The 20,227-nt window shown below is 40.1% G+C and overlaps 1 protein-coding gene across 1 annotated transcript; it reads left to right on the top strand.

Moving 5' to 3' along the window:
* Positions 1-2,386: 2,386 nt before the first annotated feature.
* LOC115780505 (rho-related GTP-binding protein RhoA-D-like) lies at positions 2,387-20,227 on the top strand. Its single transcript, XM_030729726.1, has 5 exons — positions 2,387-2,575; positions 12,785-12,942; positions 17,708-17,828; positions 18,175-18,305; positions 19,402-20,227. The coding sequence occupies exons 2-5, from the start codon at positions 12,787-12,789 to the stop codon at positions 19,573-19,575; spliced, it is 582 nt and encodes a 193-aa protein (XP_030585586.1). The 5' UTR covers positions 2,387-2,575; positions 12,785-12,786; the 3' UTR covers positions 19,576-20,227.

Genomic DNA, 20,227 nt, shown 5'->3' with positions numbered 1-20,227 from the left:
AACTCTTGTACTGTGAAGCCATGTTGTAACAGATGCAGCATTTGTAGTGCAGGCCTTACCCGAAAAAGACATCTAGATGGGAGCGTATGTTGCACTAAACCCTGTATATACCTTTCGGCACTGATGGTGCCTTTCCAGATGTGCAAGCTGTCAATGCCATAGGCACTAATGCCCCCCCATCACACCATCAGAGATACAGGCTTTTGAACTGACAAACTGCCTTCACAAACAAGGATTTCTGGACGTGTCCCTGAGCCCATGCAGTGAATCATGCCTGGTTTTAAATGCAGAGCCGCCTGACGGCCCAAAATCACAGTGTCCAAAAGAGATTTTCGGCCTTGTTCCTTGCGCACAGAAATGTCTCCAAATTTTCACCATCTTTGATGCGATCCTGTACTAGATGATTCAAAGATGTTGCAATTTAATGTTGAGGAACATTATTCTGAAAGTGTTCCACAATTTGTAAATGTATTTTTTTTGCAGATTGATGAACCTCTTCCAAGAGGCTCTACCTCTCTATGTTGCTCTTTTCATCCCCATCATGCCACCGACCTGTTGCCAATTAATCTAATTAGTTGCAAAATGTTCCTCCAACTGTTTATTTTTAACATCACTTACTTTTCCTGCCTTTTGTTGCCCTATCCACTTTTTTAAATGTGTCGCTGCCATCAAATTCAAAATAAACTATTTTTCATGAAATAATAAAACATCTCAGTTTAAACATTTGATATGTTTTCTATGTTCTATTGTAAATAAAATATGGGTTTGTGGGATTAGCAAATCAATGTATTCTGTTTTCATTTCCAATTTACACAGCATCCCAACTTTTTTGGAACTGAAGTTGTGGGTTCATTATTGACATGTGTGCTAAGCATCTGAGTGCAGTAATTTATTTATGCAACCTTATGAAAGAAGGCCAGAGAATTAAAAATATATGGATAGGCATAAGCAGTGACCCTTCACTTTGCCACAAACTGGAGTGGCGATAAATAATTGCTGTCATCACAGGAAGCTATTACTTGTGTTATAAGTTGTACTGTTTGCCAAAATCAAAAGGACTCCTATAGACAGTCAGGTCTAACAATCTGTTACAAACCCAAAACAGAAGCAATGTACCATGTTTGTGTCTGAAACACTTCAATAGTTCAAAATCACATTTAGAAATATTTCTCATATTTCAAACTGAAATAGTCAAAATGGCAAACCAATAGGAGCTGCAGTCCCCAGGAGCAAAAGGAATGGTAGATGTTTTATAAAGAAACAATGGACTGTAAGTGAACGCCTGCTCACTTGGATATGTAAAAAGATGCACCTAGTATTAACTGGCACTTCAGTGACTAGAGGAGCCCTTTATGAATTATGTAATTCTAAGCAATAAACATTTAGCTATTGATTGATGTACTTGTCATAGGAAACTCCTCAGAGGAAGCAGCAGCATCATAACACAGTAGTAATTTTCAGTAATACCGTATGACTTCATGTGGGAAATATTAAAAGTACAATAATAAACGCAAACATTTTTGGGCTGATGTGTGTTTCCGGAAGTGATTGTTCACATGTCACTAGTTGAGGTTATTTCAGAGGGCTACACTGGCGAGATCCACACCCATCCCTCCTGTTGCACGAGTCTTCTTGTACTACGGATGATGTCATCTTTGACCGGGGAGGGGAGGAGGGACTCCGGCGACTCCGATGCCTGCAGAATCTGCATCAAGTTAGAGTGAGGTAACCAGGAAGAAATCGGAAATACAACCATCTGCCTTCAAAATCAACGTTTAGCCGTTAGTATTTTTTTAATATTGTGAATTCAATTCAATTCAATTCAGTTCAATTCAATTTTATTTATATTGTGCAAAATCACAACAAGCAGTCGCTGCAAGCTTATGAGTGACTTTATGAGTGTACAAGATGCAAAATAATTAATATAAATTATTTGATATGAATGCTTGATGATATTGACGGCTAATGGTTGTCAGTGCAACATGACTTGAATGCAAGCGTGAGAACAGCCACAAGTTTGTTTAATTTGGCTGGGTGATCATTCCGCATTTCGTCTTTTTTGAGCTTTTCACTTCAGATAATGGATATTAGTTAGGTTTGACTGTCGGGCACTGGGAAACATGCCCCAAGGCCTACAGGCGTGACAATTTGTAAAATTGGTTGGCCTATGCAAAACAGAAAAGCTAGAAAAACTTTGGTGACAAGGGGGGAAAATTCTCAGGTAAAACAGATGAAAGACTCTGTTGAAAAGTCTTATGAATTTACGAACGAGTGTTAATTTTGATTCACAGTTTGCGTTATAGCTTTTATTTATTTCTAAAGTACAAAAACGCAAGCCACAGGCTGACGCTTTTAGTTTGAAACCCCTAACCGGAAGCGATTGACAATTAGCCCAGGCTAGCTTGTAGCTTTTGTCAGTGGGAGGATCTCTGCTCGCCTGCCCCGTTTCTCAGCACCCACTCTGTAAATTTAGCGAACACTGCAGCAAGAAGTGTATGTGTGTGTGTCACGATCAAGAGGAAAGAGCAAGCAGGGATTAAGATTAATTAAAACCTTCTCATCCGGCTGGTGACAGGTAAATATGAACCGGAGGCTGTGGTTTGACTCAATATTCTTATTTGACACAAGCCGACTGACTAATTATAGCCCACTTACTTGGGTGAAAAGGACAAGGTGGTGGCTTTTTCTCGTACTAACATTCGCCTGTTTTCCCTTGGATGAGAGTTTAACTCCTGCCAGCGCAGTCATTTGTAGTGAGGTCTGTTTAGCGAGGTTGTAGTTGGCAGGGCGTGTTTTTGTACAACTGTTGATAGCTTCATTGTTGCTAGTTTAAAAGTCACGGCAGCAGATCAGATCCTGTCGGTATATTCAGGCTGTTCCAAGTGCTGCGACCTCAACAAGGCTAAGCAGCTCCTAGTGGCAATTTTCCAACTGTACCATTCCTGGGAACACTTGAATTTCTCATTATTGTGATTCAGATTTCCTGTTTAAACTACAAACAGTGGTTTTAAAAATATGCTGAAAGCCATGAAGTGGAGAATCAACTTTGAGAACATGGGTTGGAGTAATAATGTTAACATTGGTGAAAATTCAGGCGTGTTAATAGGGATTTAAATAACCTACAGTCCAAGCATATTTTGGATAACCTCTTACATAATTCTCCATAGTTTGTTAAAAAGTATTTGGAAAATAACCAAAATTCCTGATGCACCCTGGGTAAGTTGACTGATTGGTTTGTGGACTGAAAGCCAATAACAGTATTTAACACTTTTCACTATCCCGATTAGTTTTTCTGTCATCAAGCAAAATTATTTGTGAAGAAAAAGGCTTTTCTTTTCGTTTTATACCACCAGTATTGAAATGTCTTTGAATTTTGGACAGAACAAGAAATGTAGATATCACATGTGTACTAAGGTGATTATTCCTTTGGCTGGGTGCAGTGATTTATCACGAGGTGGCCTGGAAGTCATTAGAGACCTCTTTTCAATCACTAAACTAACTTCATATTTGCATCTGCTGATTTACAGCAAGAAAACAACTTAGATTATTTCTCCAAATTTCAAAAGCAGATTTGTTTATTTTTGATGTGTTCAGAATATGATTATAAAATAAATATCTTTTAGGTTTTGCACTCCCCATGTAGGAATCCCTCAGATAGCCTTATGGTGAAGCCTCTGTGGGATGACGGCCAGTTTCTCAGTTTCCATGTAGCCAACATGGCTACATGGAAAGGCTAAAATTTCAGTTTCTGTCCACCAGCCAGTGTTTACAAGCACTGATACATTTTATACAGGTTAACTAGAAGCCTTACTACCATGTGATGATAACACTGGGCAACAATTTTTTACTTTTTGAATGTTGTCTAGATTTCTACAACTGATTTAGGGTATTTTTGCCCTGCTGAATCAGGAAATGGCATCCGTTTTTCTCCATCAGGTTAGGTTTTTGTGCTAAGTTGATTTGAAAAAAAAATCAGATCTTGTGACAAAATCAATTACATTTTTGTGGCATTATCAGCTGATTTTTGTCAACACATATCCTAAATATGTTTTTAAGAGAAAAAAATGTTTTTCCAACAACATATATTGATTACCTGATAGAAACATCGATTACTGTAAACTGAATGGTGGGCAATGATAAAGGTAAGTACACGTAAATTGCATGTTGCTTCACCATTGTTCAAACTTCAGGGCTTGAACTTCCATTTCTTCGAACTCCTGGAATGCCCAGCGGCAGGGACTCCATCTCTTTCATGTCCTGATGGAATCTCTCCCCCTGCTCGTCACTCATTGAACCCAGGTTCTCAGGAAACCGGTCCATATGTGAAAATAGGTAGTGCATCTTGACGCTCATGTTGCAGTCCAGGTTTCTGAAAGCAGTCAGCATGTTGTTGACAAGTTCTGCATAGTTTCTGGCCTTATTGTTGCCAAGAAAGTTCTTCACTACCAGATCAAATGCCTTCCACGCTTCCAGTTCCACTTTGTTCACTGAGTTTTCGAACTCTGGATCTCTGATGAGCTGACGGATCTTAGGACCGTCAAAGATGCCAGCTTTCAACTTCTCCATGGTCAATCCTGGAAAAGCCTGGCACAAGTAAGTGAAACAGTCACCATCCTTGTCCAGAGCCTTGGTGAACTACTTCATTAAGCCGAGCTTGATGTGCAGCGGTGGGAAGAGTATTCTGTCTCTGTCCACCAGAGGGTCGTTGATGATGTTCCTTTCTTTGCAAGGCACCAATTCCTCCCACACAGCTGAGCACAGTCCCTACTATCCCACATGCACAGAAAACATGGGTACTTGGTGAAGCCAGACTGTTGTCCCAACAAAAAGTTCACCATCTTCAGGTCAACACAAATAAACCGCTTATGCTGATCATAACCAATTTTCTCCAGCACATACTTCACCGCTTCATACTTCTCCTTCAGTGTAGTCGAGTGAGCGATGGGTACAGAGGCAAACTTTCCTATACACTTCGTGGGGCGGCTGCCCCATTAACTTTAGTTTTGATCCACCAACTTTATGCTTTGCCGCACCAATTTTTGGAAGACTTCGAGGTTTTATGACTTCAAACTGATCCCTTTTCGACATAATCACCCAGAACTACCGGACCTGAATACTTCTTGTCATTAAAATAATTATTTCCAATCAAAACAATTATTCAACATCGCATTTTACCCCACCAACTTCTTCTAAAATGCTCCACACATGCGTACATGTGAACAAAAACGTAAAAAACGACATGTGGCCATAGCTCAAAAACTTGACCTGATTGAGCAAAACCAATGTGATTTTTGGATTCAGCGCATCAGATTCGTCCTAAATCAGCTGAAAAAACACAGACAACAAATTTGTTGTTGACCAGTGTAATCGATGAATCTCAAATGCATTTTGGCAAATGCCATTGATCTCCTCACAGACCTGTATGCAAACAAAGCCTGTTCAAATATGTTTTGTGAACTTGCACTTGGACTGCACACACAAGCCAGAAAGCTTCTGGTACCAAAAATCTTGTCTTTCTTGCTTACAAATTGTAAATATTAATATGCCTATAGAGTTATAAAAGTTATTCAGTAATGACTATTATAATGACTTGAAACCTTAGAATAGGTGACCTCTGAGGGAACAGAAAGAAAAACTGACTCAGGAAACACAGTGAAGTCATCTCAGCCAGCAAGTTATCCCCGTTTGGCTGCTCATGACCTGAGTTTTTGAACAGAAGTGAGTCCTGTGGTATCTGTTCTCTCTCAGTGTATCCGCTGCTTCTGCCTTAGAGTTGGGTCATCCTGTTCCAGCTGACTGAACTCTCTTGTCTTGCCCTACTTCCCCTCAGCAGACCCCAAGAGCTGGAGTGTCTTCCTTTGATGTACTTTTAAAGTCATGGCTGCTTGACAGAAGCCATCTATCCGGCTCATTAATCTGGAAATGCCCAGCTGATTATGGTGATCAAACAAGTTTAAGCTGTGTGAGACTCCTCCTATGTAATTGTATCGAAACTGCGGACACCTGAAAGAGCACTGAGATGTTTTTTGGAAATGTACTTATTTACTTTCCTAATCACATGTTTATACTGTTATTGTGAAGTGACAGACAGCAGGCAGTTGGTTTAGCTTATAACAATCCACCTACCAGACTCTGCCAGGCCATTTCTTTGCCTTCGTGCAATGATTTCCTCGATTTCTTTATCATGAGGTGATCTTGAAGTCAGTACCACTTCTTAATATTTTCCACTAAAACGAATTATTTGGCTGTTGCTTCATATTTACCTGCATAATTGCACAAAGAAAACAGCGAAATATATTTCCCAAAATGTCCAAAACAATCCTTTTAATGCAAAAATTCTCTCTGTGTTTAGTTTACAGTCATCTGGTCCTTTTCACATGGATAAATAGTCCTTTGCTGTTAAGAGGCCTTAAGAAAGATATTGTCTGTTTTTTATGTCTTAGGCTGGCTGATGTTGGCACATTTGACCATTTCCTTGGGTGTAGCATACGGTCATGAGTCAGTGAGACTCGGGAGCTGGTGTGTTTGCGCCCAAAGAATGTGAAAGGCAGACCTGATCTGCTCTTGTGTAAAGCAGAGCAGGACTAACATTTCAGCTTTGTGCATTTAAGTAAGGGGACTAAATTTGATCAATAAATACTTGATCTGAAACAGCTCGAAGCCTGAAGTTTCCCTGTGTAATGTGTTGCTAGATGAGATGTGCTTAGGTAGTGCTGACAGCCGGCACTGTGGGCTGTCTGCTGTATGTCATACGCAGCCTTTGCCAGTTTGTGAACTTTGGCCCATTTCTTAGATTGCCTCTTGCAGAGGTGAAGCCAATTCCTGGGAATCCTTAGATCTAAAGGTTTCTGGACTGTTTCAGGGCTGCACCTCCTTGAGGATAAGACACAAGCTGTGTGTTATTGTGAGCTGCAGTTCAGCTGCAATAGTTCCTTGAGGGCGTTTTTGTAAAAATCATGTCCTTGAAGTATATTAAAAGTAATTTTTATTCTGTAGTTTTGGAGTTGTTCTGAAGACAGTCAGGCCAGACTGGAATGATGTTTGTCTGTCAAACTGAGTCAAAAGCCAGCCTGACTTCTATTATTCTTTTGGCTATAAAGCCTTTATTTACAACCAGAGTTGGACAGAGCTCCTTGACAACTCCTGTCTATTGTAGATTTTTTATTTTTTTACTTTAATTCTAGTGCAATATATCACGGAAGCTGCAGTCCTTGGAAGCATGTTACATGTGCAAAATAATCCTGATGGGACTGTTATGTTTGCAGGATATGGGGACAAAAAAGTCATCATCATCACGGTCTCAGGAACAGCACGTTCGTTAATAGCAGGATGTTCGTGTATGTTCAGCATTGTTGTTGATATGAAACTCACATGAGCACTGAGAGGCAGCTCTACCTCAGTGGTCAGGGTCACGCTCTGCTCTGCAGTAACTCTGCTCAGCTTGTTGCATAACTCCTGTTGGCCCTTAAGCCTCAGGAAACCTCCTTAGAGAAGGATTGAGGTGGTGTGTTCATTAACCCGGGGCATTGCTCAAATAGTACAAAGTAATAGTGCTTTGCTTTCCTTTTTAATGGTTGTCTTTGGACCTAGTCTATGTTTGCTTTTCTGCATCTGAGAGCATTTGCTTTGTAAGAACACTGTACTAAAAGCAATATTTATGTCTGTTGAATTTGGGTTTATATTTAACACCTATTTCACGATGTCTTCTAAAACAAAGTTAAAATTTAGAAGCATAAGTCATCAATTTTGCTTAATAAATGATGTAATATGTTACTGGAATCATTATCTGTTCATTGGCCACATAAGTCTAGTTGGATTCACAGAGCTATTCATTTTTACCACTTGATAGTCTGTGAACAGCTCAGCAGGTGAAATATGTAAGGTATACGGTACCAGTCAAAAGTTTGGACACTCTCTCCCATTCAGATGAATGGGAGAGTGTGTACTGGTACTGTACATCATTTACACGTTGATTTTTGTGTGGATTGAACAAACAAGATATTACATGTTAGAGGGTTTAGAAAGTAAGTGGATTATGTTACCTTTGGACAGAGTGGGATAAGCTGTTTTCCCCTAATTCCAGCCTTGAGGTAATTGTGTCCTTACTATTCCTTCATAATAACAGACAAATATAATGTCAGTAATTTCCTCATATTACACTCAACAGTATTATTGTTAAATACATATAATTTATACCCTGATCTAATTTGCAATACCTGCTACTAGATTGACCTTTCAAAATACCTGAAACTCAGCAGAAAATACACAAGAGACCATACAAATAAAAGCTACACAATGGAAAGGATATCGTAGTAAGGCACTGCTTCACAACAATGGTTTTCAAACTTTTTATACCAGTTTAGGAAGCCAGCATGTGGTTTGCTGGCCTCACAGGAAAAGTCATTGGAATGTTTATTCAGTAAATTGTGGGCTATATTGGTAATTGTCATTTTTGTACTGTTAATTTTTTAATAACTAGTGAAATGGCTACTACATTTCTTGACACCAGGTGTAGTTATAAATGTTAGGTAGGTTTAGTCAGCTATGTTGGTGCAAACAGAAGAGTGGAAATTGAAGAGAAATGCTTCACTGGTATGCTGTTGGGCTGCTTTATCATAACATGGCATGAAATGTGAATTAATGAAATGTAGGCTGCATCAGTACAGTGCATTCTTTCCTCACCTCCTTTAGGGACCACATAACATATTAACAAGGATGTCTTCACAACGGGGCTCACAGTGTAGGGAAGAAATATTATACAGTCTTGATAGACAGGATATTGTTCATTCTTTTCTTAGATTTTCTTAGATTTTCTTCAGGCCCGCATTTCAGTGAAATAATGTGAAAAAGGACTGCTTGGTTGAATTGCTGTTAATGCAGTCTGTGACCAGGAGTTGTATTGTTCCAGGAGAACTCAGCCCTTTTATGAAAACAACACAAGATTCAATGGCAACTTGTTGCCCCTCAGGCATAAAATAAAATCCAGGAAGTCTAGATTTGGTAACAGATCTGTGAACATGAAGGTATTTCAGAGCCTAAAACAATAGCACTAAGACTATGAGAATATGCCATGCATTTCTGCAAAGTTACTACGGTGGTAATTATTTTTAACTTATTCCACCTGAAATGATCTCTTGGATTTATGGGACTGGCTACCAGAGCGCCTCAGTAGGAGACATTATGTTACACTGTGACTGAATTACAGTCAAAAAGAATTTTTGTTGGCACCTTAGCGTCATCACTGGGCAGGTCTCATTCAAATGAATAAACAGGCTGCTTTTGAGATTAGTCCGAATGCAGCCTTGCTTTTTTTTTTTCTTCTTGTTTTCAAAGGGTTATGCCCTTGCTTTGACATTTGGCAGGAAAGATTCAAATTTCAGCATCATCCCATTAGATTAAAGGTGAATATTGGCTTTTCTTACAATAAACAACCTTGACAAAAAGGTCAGTTAATAAAAGTCACTTTGGTGTTTTTAAAGCCAGTATGTTTCTTGGATGTAAATTTAAAAAAAAATGTTTCTGCTCTCTAACAGTTACAGTTGTTCCTCAGCCAGCTCTACAACGATAGAAGTCTTTATGAATTTGTTCCGGTGATATCTCTGTGCACCACCAGGTACCTCAAGTTGTGTTGTGTACAGTCACAGCAACATATAAATAAAAATGCGTTTATTTTGGCTTTTATCACAGCTTTCACGAAGACAGTTAATCTCTTAGTAATGAGTGCACCTAGATTCAGTAGGGTTTATAGTCAACACTAGGTGCGGTAAGTGATTCAGGTTTTAATTGAATCAGGGTGAGAATGAATTGAAGTATTTTGTTTGCGTTTTTTCTGCTGAATCATGATGAACAGGTGTCATCTGGATGACAGACTAAAATTGATTTGTGCTAGCAACCACCAGCCTCTTTAGTAGTTGCTGTCATTAGTATCCATTAGTCCCTAAATTGAGGGCATCAGTCATAGGCAGCCTGAGGATTTGGCACCATTTGTGACTATATGGGACATTTTCACGCATAATTTCCTTTTGTCAATGTGTCAAGATGTTCCATCATAGGCTCCTAATATCAATGGGAAGAACTCAATGTACAGCTCAGAAGAGCAACTGTGTACGTGTGGATGTATGTGAAAGTAAGAAGGCGTGTATGTGCTTGCTTGCATGCACAGCGTTGCCTCTGGCTGCTCTCTCCATGTCCCAGCTCTGCTAAGGCCTGTCCAAACAGAACTGCAGCCAAAAAAGCTCCTCCCAGGCTCCACAGAACAGGAAGTGGGTTGTTTTGTTTCACAGAGGGCTCGGTGTTGCTGTCTCCCACTTGTTTGGCTCTGGACCCATCATCTAGTTCACAGTATCTCTGGTCCATTTGGCAGGCTCTGAAAAGCAGAAGATGCTGTGCCGTGTCTGTGGAGAAGTATCAAGTACCCTTAAACACAATGGAAGTGGATCTTTTTTGTTGTTGTTCTTCTTCTTTTATAGTGTAGCAGGGCATGTGTTTTTTTGCTCTATATGAACATATTAAATACATAGAATAACTGTAGTAAGTAAACAGAATAAGCAGCCTAAACTGAAACTCGAGGTACAGTGTAACAAAACCTTTGCAGCTGTAACACAGTTTGTAGGAACTGTAGGAGTGGGTCCTTAGGTTAAAGACAGAAAATGTGATCATACCCATGACCACAATTTCCGTAACAGGAAACAAGTAACCCAGTTGTTAATAAAACTGTGAAACAGCAAACGCCCAAAGTTTCCTGCTGGTTATGCCAAATTTTCATATGCATGGAAATGGAGCTGGGAAGTAACTCCTTCACTTACCTTCTTCATTTTTCTCTTTCCTATTTAAAATTCACTTCAAAATTCAGTCCATTTATTCCTAAACATTTACATTTTTTTTTTTTTTTTTTTAATAATCGTACGCACTTCTGCAGCCTGTATTTAAATGAGTGTACTCTGTATAGAGGTCAGCTGATTACATGGTGCTGATGGTGGTCAATGGCTGCTTCCATGAATCACATGGGAGTGTACATCACCATTTTGCACGGAGGGTCTATAAAGAGAGTCGAGGTAACATCAGGTTTAGTAGGTACCCTTTGCGTCAACACGGGCCCACTCTGAAACTTGGAAGAAAGCTGAAACCAATTAGAGAAAGTAGCTCCACAACAGCAGTTACCATCCATAATTATCATCAGCAACTACAAGCAAAAGTCTAACATACAATTTAATTTTCACATAGCAAAGCTTTTTCCTTAACCTAGGTGTTTACCACAACACAAAATGTGGCGTTGCAAAAAATATTGTCCAGTTAACCAGCTATCAGCTTTTTTCCTTCATCAAAATTACCTTAATTCTACTGGTTTTTAATTTTTTTTTCCCTTGAGTGTGTGTCACCTTTATTCTCTAGCTTCTAACAGTTTCTACAGTCACAACCCGTTGTGATAATTGCTTGGTGTCCTGATGTCCTTTTCATTTTTGTTGTATTTATAACCAAACAGGGCACTAAACAAGCTTATTATTTTTATGACTTTAATATCTTTTTAACAACTGCTATTTCAAAAGATTGTGAGATTCAGTTTGCATATATACCCCCCCACCCCTAAGCTGTGCATGAAATAAATTATATCTAACAAGCCATCCTGGTGATATGAAACTAGCAACAATTTCTCTAATGACCTCAGCCTGTGTTTCGTTGTGACTTCTGATGAATGGCTTGATGGTGCTTATTGAAAGCAGTGGTATTGCCGTGCATCTGAGCAGCGATTTAAAAGTGGGCGTTGGGGCAGGCTCAAATTCAAAGTTTTGCCTGTAGTGCAGAAAGATGAATTTCCCCTGATAAGTGGGTGCCCCTCATGAAGAGTATTAGTGTCAAGACTGCCTGGCAGAAAGTGGATGAGGTGAGGAGCCAAATGACTATATGCACAGCTGCTCCCAGGCAGCAGGGCTCCAGCTCATCCATCAGCTGCACAGCTAACTCATCCCCATGCGTCCGGCACACACACCAGCTAAACCAGTCCTCTGATCTGGGGATACTGCATTATATTTCTTGATGGGTTTTGCACAAAAACTAGTAAAGCTTCTTGAAGCACAGCATAAAATTTAAGCCTTGATAAGTGATTTTTGTTTTTGGTGGGGAATGCCTGTGTAGTACACACACACACACACACACACACACACAAAGAAATCAAAAAAAGTGTAATGTTTTGGCTGTTTTAGGACACTTCATCAAGCACCAAGCACTTCATCAGCTACCCTAATTTCCTTATACTTTTCTCCTGCTTACAAAACAGCAGAGGATGCGGAGGCTGATAACACATTCCTTCATGTCCTAGCTTGTCTCAACATGCCTTTTATTCCTCTCCTTCACTCCAGTCTCATCCTCCATCTCTTCTGTTTGTATAGCTTTGTAGTCTAGATCTGGCATTGGGGATTCAAGGTCTGTGACTGCACTTTGTTGTGACAGCGTGCAGATCAGAGCCTTCCCGAAGGTGTAATGCGGTACCGTCTGTCAGAAATGCCAGAGTGGTTGCTTTGGAGCTATACCGCTTGAGCAGGGGAGGAAGAAAAAAGTGTTTTTATGACATTGTGTTCTTGATTTATCCTGCGATCGCTACAAATAATTTAAATATCTGCCATGTAAAATCCACAAGCAGATGACAGTTTAAGAGTGTTGTTTTGGCTTCAGTCTGAAATGTGAAAACTCCCTTAACAGCAAAAAAAAAAAAGTTTCCATGAATCACAAAAAAGTTTCTTGGGCTTTAAGTTCTATTTGTAAGAGCTTATTGTTCTTCCCCCAACAGAAATGGCAGCCATTCGGAAGAAGCTGGTGATTGTTGGAGATGGAGCTTGCGGGAAAACGTGTCTTCTCATTGTCTTCAGTAAAGACCAGTTTCCTGAAGTCTACGTCCCTACAGTGTTTGAGAACTACATTGCTGACATTGAGGTTGACGGAAAGCAGGTTTGTACTATTTAAACTAAAATTTGCTCTCTTGAACTGATGGTGTCTCTCATCATGAACATAGAAATGCTTTCAGTTTCTGTTCTTATATCTGTAATTGAACTATAAGAGTTTTTTTTTTAAAGCCCAGTCCTCCTCACTGCTGCTGCATCTGTTAACCTTTCCAGTCTCACACAGTTTGGACTGATGTTGCCAGACTTACCATAAACACAAGTTTGTTTTTTAATAGCTTGACCAAAGCAGGCTTCTGATTATTAGGCTGCGAGTACAGGTGTTAAGTGGATTTTATAACCTTTAAAGAGCTAGCTTTCTGAAAGACTACATGAAACCAAAATAAAACAGGTCCCAGGTAGAGAGAGTAAAGCACCGGTTAAAAATACTCATATAAGACAGACTTTATTAGTGTAAACGTTATCTTAGTATCCACAAATTACAAAGAAAAATTAAAACCGCAAGCGGTGATATCGGGCCCTCGCACTCCCTGCGCGTCGACCCGTGGCGCTCGTCGACCCGTGCCGCACTCGGAGGTCTTTTGATCGTGATGGTGTACAGAAGGTCTGAAGAAAGTTGAATTCTTTTATAGGAAAAGATATCTTTTGCTCTCGGCATAGACGCAATGGAATATTTGGGGGTGGGGTCACGGCTCCAGCATGCAAAATAGGGCATGGGTCTGATAGACTGTTTTGATCAGGATGATGTCAAGAATGTTGAAACACATTTTCATACATTTCCGAGAAACTAAGTTTGTGGATGCTATACAAAATTTCATTTGCTTCTGTAGGGGGCGCTCTTGCAGCTACGTATAGCCTTGAATCCATAGTTATGGGTTCAGAGTGGCTGTGTACATGAGTGATTACATTTTCAGGCAGATCGGGCAAAGCATGTACGAACACGTGCCCAAACAATTTTGGTCGCCATTGAGAAAAATGAAAGCCAACTTCAATGGCCTGGTGTGACAACACCGTTTAATATTTTGTCAAGATTTCCACAATATTTGATGGGCTGTTTGTCTAGATGATCTGGAGCCAATTTGGTCTCACTGGCTGAAATGCCCTAGGAGGAGTTCATTCAAATAGCAGGCCTGAAAATGGCAAAAATTGACAAAAATTGACACTTTCAATTGAAGATGCTGGACTTCCTGTAGGGTTTGGAGTATGGCTCCAAGAGACTTTTTTGTATGTCTTAGGATGTTACATGAGTGTGCAAAATTTCAGAGCTGTAGATAAAATGTAACTCAGGGGCTAGCTAAAAAACATGGTATATTATGATATTTAAAGCTGCCAGTAGGGGGCGCTCTAACGTTTATGGACTTTATGCATATCAATGTGTTCAGGGCAGGAGGCTTATCAAATAGATGAGGATTTTGTAAGGAATGGTGAAAGATATTTCATGTATTTCAGAGCAAAACTAATTCTGTGGACGGTCATACAAATTTTCATTTGCTTCTGTAGGGGGCGCTATTGCGCCTACAGTCTTGAATCTGTAGTTATGGATTCAGCCTGGGTGTGTACATGAGTGATTAAATTTTCAGCCTGATCAGACAAAGCATGTGCGAACAAGTGCACAAACAATTTTGGTGGTGAGGGAGAAAAACAAAGGCAAAATATAATGGCCTGGTGTGACAAGGCCGTTTAATATTTTGTAAAGATTTCCACAATATTTGATGGGCTACTTGTGTAGATGATCTGGAGCCAATTTGGTGTCAGTGGGTGAAATGCCCTAGGACGAGTTCGTTCAAATAGCAGGCGTGGAAATCGCAAAAATTGACACCTTCAATTGAAGATGGCCGACTTCCTGTAGGGTTTGGGGTATGGGTCCAAGAGACTTTTTTGTACGTCTTAGTATGTTACATGAGCCTGTACATTTTCATACATGTAGATAAAACGTAGCTCCGGGGCTACTCAAAAAACATGCTATTTTAAGATATTCCGAGCTGCCACTAGGCGGCGCTCTAACGTTTATGGACTTTATGCATATGAATGTGTTCAGGGCAGCATGCTTATCACACCACTGAAGTTTGAGCCAGATTGGGCAAGTTGGCTTTGAGTTACAGCCATTTTTGTGTTCATGGCGAATCATCGAACTTTGCCGTCCCATAAGGGTCACGCCCTTTTGTCAAAAACTCACAGTTTTGAAAACACAGTAAGTCCAACTTCTTAAGGCTTTCCAGGTGAAATTTGAGATGGTTCTGCTAAACCACCTTGGAGCTGGACCTCCAAGTGTAAAATATGACATTTCCTGTTCCCACTAGGTGGCGCTGCGACTGATATTAAAAATTGTCATATGTATGTGTTCAGGGGGGCACCCTCATCCTACTGGAGAAGTTTGATGCACATTGGATCATGTAGGTATGAATGAGAGGCAATCAAAATTTCATGGCGAATGATCAAAGTTCAAAGGGGCATAAGGACCCCTCCCCCTTGGCAAAAACTCACCATTTTCGAGATTTAGATTCCCCTGGGGGTGTAGGTTAGACAAACCAAATATGAAGATGATAACGTCTAAAACCTCTGAGTTATTAGAAAAAGTGTGAGGGCTGCAAATCGCCAAATTTGCATAATTAATTCAAAATAGCGGACTTCCTGTTGGGTTTAGGGCATGGCTCCAAGAGGATTTTTTGTGCGCCTGGACATGATATACATGTGTATGAAGTTTCATTCATGTACGTGAAACACAGCGGTGGGGCTCCAGTTTAGGGGGCGCTAGCGAGCCATTTGGGCGCGCCCTTGCCCGAGCCCATTAAAATACTTAAATTTTCACCAGGTGTGACGCATGTGCAAAGTTTCATGAGTTTTTGAATATGATAAAGCCCCCAAAAAGCCAATTCATTTGCCTGAATAATAATAATAATAATAATAATAATAAAAAAAAAAAAAAAAAAAAAAAAAAAAAAAAAAAAAAAAAAATAAACGAAGCAATTACAATAGGGCCTTCGCACAGTTCGTGCTCGGGCCCTAAATATTAACTACTTACTTTTAATTACCTGTGAGTCAGAAATATAGTGGTAGTCTCAAGTGCTTCATGGCCTCGTGTATCATAATATTGCTGTAGGTAGTGACCTCGTGTGACCAATCTGACCTTGCCAGACAATAGATGATGCACCATTTACATTGCTGCTTACACGTGTGCATTTTTGCTTTTGGACAAGATGCACAAAGGAAAACAAACCTCTGTAGTTACAGTTAAGTTGTGATTGGACAGTTGGTGTTTGGGAAGAGGGTTTAGCTAATGGTAATTTTTTTTTTTTTTTTAATTTGTGTGTGTGTGTGGGGGGGTCTTGACTCTGACTCATGGGGAGTTGGTCAGAGAGAGGACGAGTCCAAGCTGCAGATGGCTCGTTAATTCTCTTGATCTGACCATCGCTACGCCACTTGGCAAAACAGGAAATGACTCTACTTCCCAGCTTCCTGTTCAGACAGGGAACAGGGATGTCTCTTGGCAATCCCATTCCTTCCCTCAGGACCCCCCCCCCCCCCCTCCCTCCTGCTACTGCCTGATAAACGTCCCTCACTTCCTGTCCTTGTCCCAGCTGTACTTCGTGGAGGTAGGCAGGGAGTTAAATCTCATGTTCTAGACAGGAAATATAAAGTCAGCGATCCATGATGGACATCAGCTTGAGGTAATTTTGGAAAAGATGCGAGTGTCAAGTCCTTAAGTGTCTCTCTAGAGGATGGCCACCTCATGAGATTTAGCCTCTTATATAACCAGATGGATTAGATTTGTGCTCAGCCCCTAATTTTGAACCCCCCCCCCCCCACCCTCGAAGCTAAGACACTCTCATCATCAATAGACTAAACCGATTCCATAAATAGCTGTTTGTTTGTTTTTTTGTTTTGTTGTTGTTGTTGTTTTCTTTTCTTTTCTTTTCCTCCCTCAAGTCTGCAGCTTACAACTAGTCCAGTGGGAACATAACGCTCTGGTTGCTCATGCAGTCTAAACAGTGTTTGGCCACCTCCCACCTCCTGCCTCTGCAAACCTCTATTTTGGGACTGTTAACTGATTTTTGTACTTTCTGTGGGCATGCTAGAATCTGTCATTCAGCAAAGTTTGGGTATTTAAACTTTGCAAAAGTTTCCATTGAATTCAGTGAGTCAGCTGAAGAGCAAACTCAAGTGAAGATTGGCTGCTGATGCCTGTACAGGGAGAGACACTACCCGGTTTGATGCTTGCTAATCTCACACTTTCCCTAATTGAATTAATCAGTGGTGTGATGGGATGAGCTCAGTCCCCAAGTTCATTTCCGCAACACTGATAACATAACAGACTTACAGTATGAAGCTGTGATTAGGTCAGAGCTGCTGTGGTGATAAGTGACTGTCTGTACACTGAATTCCTACAAACAAGGAAATGAACAAGGCTAAAACTCACAGATCACAAATTATGATAAAGATGAAAAGTAGATGTTGTGAGAGGGAAAAGCAGTGCTATGTTAAGTACTGCTAACTTTATTTGGTTTCTCATATTTAAAGCTCCAGCCTTTGGGAAGATTACTCACATCCTCCACATGCCTCAGGATTTCTGCGTCATTGTCCAAAAGTGATGTCATGACTGGTTAAATGTTGGTGTTCATTTCCTTTAGTGGGCAACATTATGCGAACTGTGGGTAAGACTAGTGGTAGTAAGGAGTAAAACCAGACTTAATTCTATTTTCAGGATGAATCCGTGTTTATGTGCAGATTTGTATGTATTTTGTTGATGTGGTGCTCCTTCTCATAAATGTTTCTTGTTTTTTTTTGTTTGTTTGTTTGTTTGTTTTTTCCCCCAGGTGGAGCTAGCATTGTGGGATACTGCAGGCCAAGAGGACTACGACAGGTTGAGACCTCTCTCTTACCCCGATACAGATGTCATCCTCATGTGCTTCTCCATTGACAGCCCAGACAGTTTAGGTGAGGAAAGAATGGTATATAGTAGTCTACTTTAAAATGCCTGAATATGACAAATTATAAATAGCGTGACTTATATTACATTAAAATGTTTTGTTAACATTGATCTTTATTATCACATAATCAAACCTAGTTGAAATAAGCAAGGCAGGGTCCTTGTAAAATGCCCTAATAGAATTGATGGGAAGTGGGATTAATGCAGCTAAAAACATCTTTGCCTCAAGGAGTCTGCAGAGCAATCCATCATGAGAAAGTGTTCTGCACTGTGACTCTGCGCTGCTTGTCCCTTTTTATAGTTCTCTCCTCTATACTGAGCATTTCAGCTCACTTCTTGTCTCTCCTGGGACAGAAAATATCCCTGAGAAGTGGACGCCTGAGGTGAAGCACTTCTGTCCCAATGTTCCCATCATCCTGGTGGGGAACAAAAAGGACCTGAGGAATGATGAGCACACACGGAGAGAGCTAGCCAAGATGAAGCAGGTACAAAGGCGCCTGAAGGTCAATGAATAGTGGAATGAGCTAATCTGATACAGGTAGAGAGCTCCTGAATTCTCAGGCAGCAAAAGCCAGAGGATGGGGTTGAAACATTTTAAGAGGTTTTATTAGGATTTTGTCTGACATATTTAGGTGCATATTATTAATCCTTGAGGAACCGGTTAAAAATGGTCACATAGCACTACCATCCTGCAAATATTTGCAGTCTCCCATTTACTTCTAAAGAAGCTGCATGACAGATGAAGTTAATCTTGCGTTTCCTGCTTCCGCGTCATATCCAGCGGACTCAGTTTAAGAACTGTCAGCTTATAGAAACACTGATGCCCTGTGTGTAGAAATGGAAAATTCATTATTGTACTGGGTTTCAACCCCATGTTTATGACATTACACCACAACTCTATTAACTGCAGCATCAGTCTCACAGCTTATTGACAGTAATAGGACTTTGCTCAATGTATTTTTGACCACATCAGAACTATGACAGGCTAGAGATGTTCTAACCCAGGATAGCATGTGAAAAGCAGAACGCTCATATGGCTGTACAGTCAGACCATGAAATGTGATTCAGGGAAGCTGGTTTAATTTGTCACTGAGTATGAAGGCTTATCACACTCCAAAACTCAACACAGCATTTGTACTGCACACAAGATATTATATAATTGGACACCTTCTGTCAGATGGAGGAAAAAAACTTTAATGGAAAAAGACAGCAGGAGGAGGAATCCCTCATCCAGGATGGGCAACGTGCAGTAATTTAGAGTAGAAAGCAGTAACAATAGAGGAAGTTAAAGCATGTCTGCAAGAAACTGATTTCATACAATTTTAAATAATTTACTAAATATTAAAAAAAGATATACTGACAAGTCTTCTCATTTAAAAAGCCTTTTTGCATTAAAAATAATTGGTACTTTTAATAAGTATCAAAACAGGTGATGAAGAATTCTGTGTTGATTCTGTTTAATGCATAATTGATTGATAGTACTCTAATTTCACTTTAAAAGAAAAGAAAAGAAAAAGCAGGGATCTTCCTTCTCTCAGCACTTCAGTTCAGTCCTTAATGGTGTCTGATTTAACCCTGCAGGAACCAGTGAAGACAGAAGAAGGCAGAGACATGGCTGGTAGGATCAGCGCTTTCGGCTACTTGGAGTGCTCTGCTAAGACGAAGGATGGTGTGCGGGAAGTGTTCGAGATGGCCACAAGAGCAGCACTGCAGGTCCGCAAGCGCAAGAAGAGAAGTGGCTGCACGGTGCTGTGAGCTGTCCAAACATCATCAAATCAGCTGACCAATTGGAGAAAAATAACACATGAAAAAGGACTGACCAATTACCAAATGGATCTTTGTACTGTAGCTCATATTTCATGGCAAAGGTGGGCAGATGAATTGAACGTAAACAAAGCTAATACAGGAAATGGACTATATTACATCTGTGGCTAGAAATTGATGTTTCCTTATTGATTTACTTTTGTCCCCCAAAATCTGTCTTTTCTTTTCTTTTTTTTTCTTTTTTTTGGTAACTTGGCTTTGGTAGGTGCACATACAGTATTTGTATGCAATATTGTTCTTCACAAGCTTGTCAGGCAAGCAGCATCATTCTTAGCTTGTATAAAGTCTCCATGAGTAAAGTCTTGTCCAGGCAGTCCAGTTCTGTTTCACTGTAGCAGTAGTGATAGAGAATTAAAGATTATATCTTTTGACCATAAGCGCTAGTGCCTTTTTTAAGTTTATATACCACCATCTGTTTGTCAGCGAGCTAACATTTCAGCTGAGGACCCCTTCATTGTACTGTAGCTCATTTTACACAGTGCTGTCATTGTGAAACCTGAGCAAAGCCATAACTAAAGGCTTTCAGTGCTCCTCAAGTCAAGCACAATAAATGGTTGCTTGTGTCATTTTTGTTGGCATGAAA

This window comes from Archocentrus centrarchus, chromosome 5 (genome assembly GCF_007364275.1).
Source record: "Archocentrus centrarchus isolate MPI-CPG fArcCen1 chromosome 5, fArcCen1, whole genome shotgun sequence".
In the NCBI taxonomy this organism is placed as follows: domain Eukaryota; kingdom Metazoa; phylum Chordata; class Actinopteri; order Cichliformes; family Cichlidae; genus Archocentrus; species Archocentrus centrarchus.
Note: the sequence above shows the minus strand (reverse complement) of the source record. Positions and strands in the feature narration are given on the sequence as shown.

Bases quoted from the DNA above. Each gene is read 5' to 3' on its own strand.
- LOC115780505 (XM_030729726.1), top strand. From the start codon at position 12,787: ATGGCAGCCATTCGGAAGAAGCTGGTGATTGTTGGAGATGGAGCTTGC. The intron at 12,943-17,707 runs GTTTGTACTATT...TTTTTCCCCCAG, and splicing joins TTGAGGTTGACGGAAAGCAG to GTGGAGCTAGCATTGTGGGA. The intron at 18,306-19,401 runs GTACAAAGGCGC...TTAACCCTGCAG, and splicing joins AGCTAGCCAAGATGAAGCAG to GAACCAGTGAAGACAGAAGA.